This window comes from Theobroma cacao, chromosome 4, assembly GCF_000208745.1.
Source record: "Theobroma cacao cultivar B97-61/B2 chromosome 4, Criollo_cocoa_genome_V2, whole genome shotgun sequence".
Taxonomy (NCBI): Eukaryota; Viridiplantae; Streptophyta; class Magnoliopsida; order Malvales; family Malvaceae; genus Theobroma; species Theobroma cacao.
Window position 1 is genome coordinate 31293892 of NC_030853.1, and position 9216 is coordinate 31303107.

At 32.9% G+C, this 9216-nt stretch overlaps 2 protein-coding genes across 2 annotated transcripts; one reads left to right on the forward strand and one right to left on the reverse strand.

The window, feature by feature from the left end:
• On the forward strand, window positions 1932-2720 carry LOC18603671 (calmodulin-like protein 3). The gene has a single exon (XM_007035767.2). It carries the CDS (start codon window positions 2047-2049, stop codon window positions 2551-2553), a length of 507 nt encoding a protein of 168 aa, XP_007035829.2. The 5' UTR covers window positions 1932-2046; the 3' UTR covers window positions 2554-2720.
• Window positions 3100-6131, reverse strand: LOC18603672 (DNA replication complex GINS protein SLD5). Its single transcript, XM_007035768.2, has 6 exons — window positions 5670-6131; window positions 5069-5191; window positions 4752-4834; window positions 4486-4595; window positions 3564-3666; window positions 3100-3463 (listed from the first exon to the last, which is right to left on the reverse strand). The coding sequence occupies exons 1-6, from the start codon at window positions 5859-5861 to the stop codon at window positions 3367-3369; spliced, it is 708 nt and encodes a 235-aa protein (XP_007035830.2). The 5' UTR covers window positions 5862-6131; the 3' UTR covers window positions 3100-3366.

Sequence of the window (9216 nt, forward strand, 5' to 3'; positions counted from 1 at the left end):
ACTTGAGTGAAGGATAATTTATTGGCAGAATAATTAAGTTTTAATGCATTGGAGAATCAGAGACCTTGTTCCATGCTTCATGTTTGCACTTGGAATCTGTGATTGACATATCCCACCTTCTAATTTTCCCAATTGAGTGAGACAATGGAGATCTAAATTGCTTGTAGGAGATTAGCCTTTTTGTTCTGTGATTGGTTCATACAGATTATTAACCTTTCAACCCAAAATCATCAAATTCTTTTAATGGCAGACCTAATTTGCCCAAATGGTACCACAATAGCTAGAATAGGAGATTCCGTTAATGGAGCAAAAGCCTCTTTGCTCACCTATAGCTTGAATTGATTACTCCTCTTTCACTTTTTTTTAATGTCTTAATATTTTTATTTTTTATATTAAACAAATTAAATATTTGTATTATAAATTTTTTTAAAATTTTTTTTTGATAAAATACCCCCATCCTCTTAAGTATTGATCGAAATTACACAAATTTATTAATTTTTAAAATAAACACTTCTTTCCAAAAAATTATTTTTCGTTGGATACGTAAGTTCAGCCGTTAGTCAATCGTTAATATTTTCGTCTATTTGATGACGTTGCAATATTAAAAAGATAATTTTACTCTTAATTAATTTTTAAAGTTACTATTATATAATTTTATTAATTTTAAAAAACTCTCTATTTTCTTTCAAAAAATATGATAATAATTTTTAAATTAATAAAAAAATAATATTTTAATCTTTTTCATAATCTCTGTTAATGATGTTTACACTTTTGAAACGAAGTGTCTATTTCGAAAATTAATTAACCAATAAATTTGTTTAAAATTTCGATTAAAATTTACGAAGATGAAGTATTTTACATAAAAAGTTATCATAAAATCCATAACTTCAAAATTTTTATTTTAGTATTTGTAAAATTACAAAAAAAAAAAAAACATTTAGAGACAGAAACGAAAGGAATGGATCAATCATGGATGGCATGGTATTTTTTGTTTTTTTCCTTTTTTGTTAGCCATGAGCCACTTCCTTGGATATCATTGGGTGGAATCCGATACCCCAATTACCAAGCAGATTCCAAAGGAGGGTCCCCCTCCCCCAATCAACTCGTTTTCTGCACTAAATTGCACCAACTTTGACAAAGAGGGTTGCGAACAACTCCTGTCTTTCTTTGGACTCTCCGAAATATTTGTAACCAAAAGATATTTTCTTAAAAAAAATATTGATTATCTTAAATTTTAATCTTTTTTTAAGATAATATATTAATCACTAAATTAAAAATAAGATAACCCAAGGTACTTCATTGGTAGATAAAGATAATGAAATATAGATAAAAATAAACTTTTTTGTGATTTAAAGAATACATGTAACTTGTAATTTCTCAAGATAACAAAAAAATTTGATAGACTAATAGAAAACTTCCTTGATAGGCAAGGTTTCAACCATAGTGGACTAGTACTTGAAGAATTGTTCAATCTCTTTGACTTTCCTGCTGCCATTGATGAATATGTTGGAAGGGGAGTTTTCTGTGTTAATCAAACAAACAAGTTAACTAGTATTAAATTATTTTCCTCCAAACCCTTCATTTTCACGATGGGTACTTTCTTGATTGCCAAGCAGGAGAGCTAGGCATGATTCTTGTAAGCTTTGTGAACTTTCTCGACTCTTGCTTTTTTCTTTTGCAATTACAGCCTCAAACCTCTTGAAACATAAAGACAATTTCCCACGTGAGCTCTGACCACCTACCAGCCAACTGAGATCAGAAACCTCAATTTTCGACCCTCAGTTCAATCTCCACATGACGTCACTCCATACGTATGATCGAATGCCAACATCCCACGTGGCCCCATCCCCCAGAGTCTCCAATTTTACGGGGTCCCACTCTCACGTCGCTGCCTCTGCCTCTCTGCCCCTCTATATATTCGAACCGAACGTCCTCTAAAGGCCGAAACCTTTGTCCAAGAACCAACGCTAGCTGTTGTTCTTTGTTTTGTTTTGTTTTGTGTTTTTAAGGTTGCTTGCTGTTGGCTGGAAATAGAAAACAGTAACCATGTGTCCGTCGGAGAGAAACTTAAGTCGGCCGGAGAAGACCAGCTCGGTGTCGGATTTCAGGTCGGCATTCGAGGTTCTCGACGCAGATCGTGACGGGAAGATCAGTAGAGAAGATTTGAGGAGGTTTTACGCGGGGTTTTCGAACGGTACCGGTTTCGACGATGACGAAATTATCGGGACGATGATTTCTTTGGCGGATTCGAACAAGGATGGTTTCGTCGAGTACGAGGAGTTCGAGCGTGTTCTCGGAGGGTGCGGAAAGAGGTCGTCGTCGGCGTCGGCGGCAGGAGGCTTCGGGGTGATGGAAGATGTTTTTAAGGTCATGGACAAGGATGGAGATGGGAGATTGAGCCATGAAGATTTGAAAAGTTACATGAACTGGGCTGGGTTTTCTGCTAGCGACGAAGATATCAAGGCTATGATCCGATTGGGTGGTGGTGATGAAAATGAAGGCGTTTCTTTCGATGGTTTGCTTAAGATTTTGGCCGTTGATTTCGCTGGGTAAAATGTTTAAACACTTTTCCTCTGTGTTCTAGTTGTAAAGATGGATCAAATAACAATAACTGTTGAACACGAAATCTTCTTGCTCATCTTTTCTCTTCTGCAAGGAAATCATTTTCATAATGTAAAATATAAGACAGGGTAAAACCAAAATGATTTGTTTCTTGTCTATTCTTTTCCTTTTTCTTGTTTTTTCCTGCTAATTTAGTTTTGCCACATTATATCAAAAGCAAGATTAACGTTCCATAACCTTAATTAATTATGGGGCAAAAGGCCAAAAGGTGAGTATTTTAATGCTGACAGAAAAGCTATTAGCAACAAACATGGAATTGTTAATTGACTCCTAGTTTGGTCAATGCGTTTAATTAACTTTTTTGATTGTCCAACGACTGATTAGCTGTAAAACAACTAGTCACTACCTAATGAAAACGAATCTTGCGGCTAACTGCTAAGCAAAGGACTCTGACTATTATTATCCTGACGCTCAGCCGGAAGAGATCTTAAAGGCTAGAGCTATCTCACAGATATTCAAACCTGGGTTTCAAGTCCGGAAGGACAAAGGACTATGAGCTTTCCATAAACATTACATAATACTGTTCGAGCCACACGACATCTGTATGCACGGAGACAAGAAAGCAAAAATCCTTAACATAAATTTTGAAGCGTTTTGATCATCATACGTGTTACAAGTTTCAACCGACTATGTTTACTAGATGCTCGCAAGAACAGCAGGCAAAACTAGCAAAGGAATGTTTTTCGGGGTGCGGAAGAAGCTTGGTTTTTGTACCGACTTACAACAGATGCTACTCATGGACCCTCATACTAAACTGATATTTCCACTCATCAGTTCCTCTTGAAATGGCCTGTAACGCAAAATGCATAAATCTCCGGGCACCATTTGGAAGTGATCATCTCTGCTAGGTGAATGATACAGATTGTTAGTTCGTAACCAAAAGGAGTAGTTTTACTTTTTCTAAGAGCAGAAGCTACAAACAAGTGAGAATAGCAACTTGCCTGTTGTCAAAGCCAGCAGATTGCCTGCTGCCATCAAGGAACAAAGGTCTTGTAGCTCTCTGGCATTTGGCAACAACAAATGTATCTAATTGTGGCTCTGGAACTGCAATCATAGACATAAACCAATCATCAATAATCAAAGTACACGTAACATTGCAGTCAATGAGCGGCCTCTATGTGTGTCAAAACTGTGAAAACTATAGCATAGTGTAAATCAACCTTAAGTTAGCTACTTGCTTAAATATACACTTAACATAAATGAAAATAAGGAGATAGTTGACAGGAAAGCACAAGTGCCAAATACTTGGATTGAAAACAATTTCTGAAAAAAAACAAAAAACAAAAACTTATACAATATCTGTCACATAATCAAAATACAGGAGGTAAACATAAAAAACAACAAGTTGCAATCTATTGCAGTTGAACAGGAACACTGACATGAAGGCAAAGCATATGATATACAAATCAGCAAGGCAAAATGATTGACTACGGTGTACAAGCTGGTTTGTATTCACAATTTCTTCTGTTAGACAAATCATCCCATCCCCCTCCCCCTCCCCCTCCCAATTTTCCAATGTATATATCTTTGCTAACCCCACTCCAAATTTTCCACCATATATATCTTTGCTAAAACAAGGTGGAAGCTCCTGTTTTTCCTTTTTTATTTTCTTCATAACATTTATTTCTAGATTTTTATCGAATAACTAATACTAGTTGACAAGGTGCAGCAAGCCTGTATACTCTTTAAGGCACAATTGTCCTTATATACCAATCACTTTCTGGGTGAACAACTTGAATGTTTTCCTCTTCTTGTCATTCCAACCAAGTGCTATTAACTTGAAAGCAAATATGCACATGTACAAAAATATTGATGCATTAACAGGAGAGTGCAAAAGTTAGAGAAGAAGATAATTAGAATTACCCATATCATCCTCTTCACTGATGATGGATTGCTTTAATAAAGACTGATAATTATCAGGCAATTTTGACAGAACAGTTTCTTCAAGATGTTTCCCAATATCACGAATACACCTGCAAACATGAAATCAAATTTTTAAAAATAACTGTGGGATGCATTTAGGAGCTCAGCTATCTCAAAGAACTTTTTTGGTGGTTTAAACAAAGTTATCCAAATAAAGCTATGGACATGTCTTCACAATAAAAAAAGGACTTCTGAGAAGCCTTGACCTTTCAGCAAACTTTTCCTCTTCTGTAGAAAGCCGGTGGTGATAAGTATCACTTTTCCATATATAAAACATGAGTTTTTCAATCTGCATTAACATTACCCAGAAAACAAATGAGAATATGTAAGATATTTCATGACGCAAATCATACAGGATATGAGCAAATGGTAGTCTTGGCAGAATCAGATTATGATTCTATTGATTTTCCTCTGCATCATTCAATGAATATTACTATCATTTTCAGCTTTCTCGAACAACACATTCTTTAGAGACAAACAAAAGGAAACAGATGGACAAACACACACAGAGTTAGAAGGCCACCTTCTGAAGCCGAACCCGGAGATATGATCTCAGCAAAAACTGAGCCCTGTCCAGGTCCATCTGATAGAGTGATGCAATGAGAGGATCATGACCAGTTTCTGCAAACTCATCTACCGTTTCTTCCTGCAAATTTTTGCATCAATGCAGTCTCAAAAAAGATATATTAGCAAACTAACTAGTAGTGCGAGGATCACAAATCATCAAATAGATTCTTAGCGAAACTCTCCTTTCCAAACAGTAACTTTTACTTGACATGATTTTTATTTGTTGTATGGTTCGAAGTCCTGAGAAAATTTAGGCACTAAATCGCCATAAGCTTTTAAAAGCTTAAAGTGCATTTTTAAATTGATTAATTTTCAATTTAACCTCAAAATTAGTTCAAACAACTATTCAATTAAGATTAATTTCTCTTTCAACAATTTAAACTTCAACAAATTTTCAAAATAAATTCCAGGTCATGAAACATTTTTGCATTTCAGTTAATAATTTAAAGGAGAAGAAACAATTAAATATATGTCCTAAAACTTGAGAGCAAGTTTTCATTAGCCTAGATTTTCACGGGAAACAAATAGAGAGTGAGGGTTTTGAGATTGAAAAATACCATCAACTGGATCTGCTCTTTAGCTCTCTTAACTAAAGCCTCCTCGAAAGGAAGGATCTCAGGAGCCGCTTTCTCGTTGCGCCACGCTCTCTTCAAGAGCTCCACATCGGTCGTCGAAATCAACGTCTCGTAGTCATCCATCTGCGCTGTCGACCACTCTCCTGCGCCCGACGCCATCAGATCTCTCTCCATCTCCCTCCCTGCTTTTCTGAATCAAATTATAAAAAGGTCATTTAAGAGAGGGAAAGTTCGACGAAAATTGGCGGCCAAGGGGCAAAGAAGGAAAGGATCGGGTGTTTCCAAGAGGAGACAGATCACGAGTTTGTGCGTGAATCTAACACCATCGATGGCATGATTGAAAAATTGACGGCCTTGATGGCGTCTGATCCAGGCACAAACTGGAGATGTGTCCCATCTACTAACAATCGAAGGAGAAGATTTTCCAATTAAAGTGCGTCGGCTATCGGGGCTCTGATGCTGCTAATTTGGGAGGGGTTGCCCTTTTATGGGGAGGGGCCTCACTCGGAGCAAGGGAATTGTAGGAGTCGTTTCTGATTGGACCACGAGTAATATTTAATGCGATGCACGTGAAAATTGACTCGTTGGCTTAACCAAAAATATTTAATAAAAAAAAAACGTGGAGACTGGGTGGGGATAAGTTTTTTCTATTCAATTTTTCAAAAAATAAATCTAAATTTTAATCCAAACAACAAGTTAGAAATTTTTTTAAATGAAAAAATCTAAAACTAGTTATAGTTTTATAAAAAATAAAATAATTCAAATACTACATTGAAAATTTTTTAACGCAGATATTACATTAGATATTATTTTTTAAAGAATAAAAGCTAAATAAAACATTATTCTCTTAAATAAAATATTGACTACTTTAATAAATTCTGTCAATAAGTTGTGCGGTCGCTATTGTTGGGCCTTTCGGCGGAGCTAATGGACAATGGAGTTGACCCATGACTTTCGACTTTTGAGACGTAACTTATGGGCCAAGGACGGAGAGAAGACAGTGGTTGTTGAAAACCGAAAATAGCTACTTGTACTCCAAGCTTTTAGCTTTTAGTTTAATTAATTAATCACCCTTTTAGTTTTGTCTAGTAATTCATTAGAAGTGTCTGCTAATCAATGATTATATCTTATAAGAGTATTTATTGAAATATTATTCGTATAAAAAGAGAGATTTAATTGAACTTTTAAAATTGTAATAATTTACAAGATTTTAAACTTTGATTTTATTTTTTTAAAACGTTTTAAAGTTTATCATTGTTTATGAACTTTATTCTAGTATATCCTTCCGACAAAAAAATAAATAAATGAATAAATATATCTATATATATACATATATCATTAAAGGTCGTGTAGCCATAATTGAATGGACAAGACATGATAGACGTTACAAATAAGTGCTCATTTGGTCTGATTTATTTTTAACTTATTTACTGCTTAAAAGTAGAAGCTGAATCAAACAAGATTTCGTAAAAAACTCTTAAAAAAAAACTTTTTTAAAAAATAAAATCTAAAAAAAAACTTAAAAAAAACTCCAATTAGAAACTCTCTTCTCTTCTTTTTTTTTTAAAAAAAACACATCAGTTTATTAGAAGAGCTATTTTTTCCCAAAAAGATCCTCCTTAAAAAAATACCTCTTCTGTCTCTCCCTATCATCTCCCTCACCTCTCTCCCTTTCTGCAAATCATCATTCTAGAATTTTCTTTGTTCTTACAAAAATTAAGAAAAAAGAAGATTAAAAATTCAAAACTGTATTCAGATATTATTTCTTCTTTTTCTTTCTATTTTATTTTTATTTTATTTTTTATCTTTTTTTTGGACTTTGAAAACCTTTTTTATTGGTTGATATTTCTCAATTTATTGTTTAATATGACAAGTATGTGATGTTTATTTATTCTTAATTTCTTTATAGTGTATATAATATTTAATGATTATGATTGAAATAATTAGTCAAATAAGTTAATGGTTGTTGAGATAAATTAGATGAAAATTGAGATAATATTTGGTGATTATAGTTGTTGAGATAATATTGTTCATGGAGGTGAATTTTGTTGATAAGGACATTAATAGCTAAATATGGGAACCGTTCACAACCAAATAACTGCTACATTGATAGAAAAGAGAAATCGTTAATTTATGGGTTATTTATGAATTATGTTTTACTTATAAATTATTTGTGTAACTCTTTTTTATGATTTATTATTAATTATAAATTTTATGTTAAATAACAATCCTTTTTATATTTTCAAAAATTTATTTTAAATAGATAAAAAATAAAGTTAATTTTTTTATTTGGCATAAAGAAATGTGTGATTAATAAAAAGTTATTTATTAAATACCTTTTATGGTAATTTTACCCAAAATTAGAGTTTATATAAATTGTTTTGCCAAACAGCTTATCTATAAAAAAGAACTTATAAAAAGTAAATTTATCAAACAATTTTAACTTAATTTCAAAAACTATTATTTTTCATAAAAGTTTTATAATAACTTTTAAGTTAAAAAAAAAATCAAGTCAAACATACTCTAAGTATAAATATCTCTAATTTGAGAAACTCTTGTTTTCATCAATTCATCTGTCATAAAAATTGTTTCTTTAAAAATACAATTAAATGAGAGAGATCAAGAATTTTGCGTTTTATAGTACTCTCGATTTTATTGGAGATGTGTTATAACTTTCAAAATGACAGTAGAGTGATTACTATTTAATTCAAAAAATACTAACACGATTAACATATAAACACATATATACATATACACACAAATTTCAAATGAAAATTTATAACAAAATGAACTAATAGATTAGACATAATCCATAAATGACGCTAACTTGGGATGCTTTGTATAATTACCTATTAGACTCCTGAACCTATTTGAATGATGCTGCCCCCGAATCAGTGCTAATCCACTTCATCTTATGCAGAGATCTACCCCCAAATAGGCGCTATGTTTATTGTTCTTTTATATTCGTAGGTATATATAGCTAGGTTTAAAAAAATGGGAATGGAAAGGATAGGGAAGTGGTTGATTTAGGAGAGAAAGCTTTATGGAAACAAACAACCTGCCAGAAATTACCAGCATTTTCCAAAGAGTTTCCTAGTTTTTTTCTTTTTTATGCTTTTGTTTGGAGACAAGTGCTTGAAGTGAATTAAATTGGATTTAATTTCATCTAAAAATTGTGAGGAAAATTAAATTTAATTTCAGGTTTGATCACCCAAATCCTCTCACTTTCTTAATTAAAATTAAAATCAGTAGTATAATAAAAGTATAAGCAAAGCAGAATACGGCTAGCTTGGTCTTTCATTCCTATATATGCAAACTAGATATATAGCAATACACACTGGCCTTGATTCATTAGCTGCAAGCCAGATTTTCATTACAAATCTTTTTTAAAAGTTGTTTCCTATGGGATACTTAACATGCACAGTTTGCATATACTATATGTAGTATATGCTTTTGTCTTATTCTAACATGTTAAAATTCCACTTTTTTTCTCAGGCACACCATTTTTCAAAAGCTCCATCACTTTCTG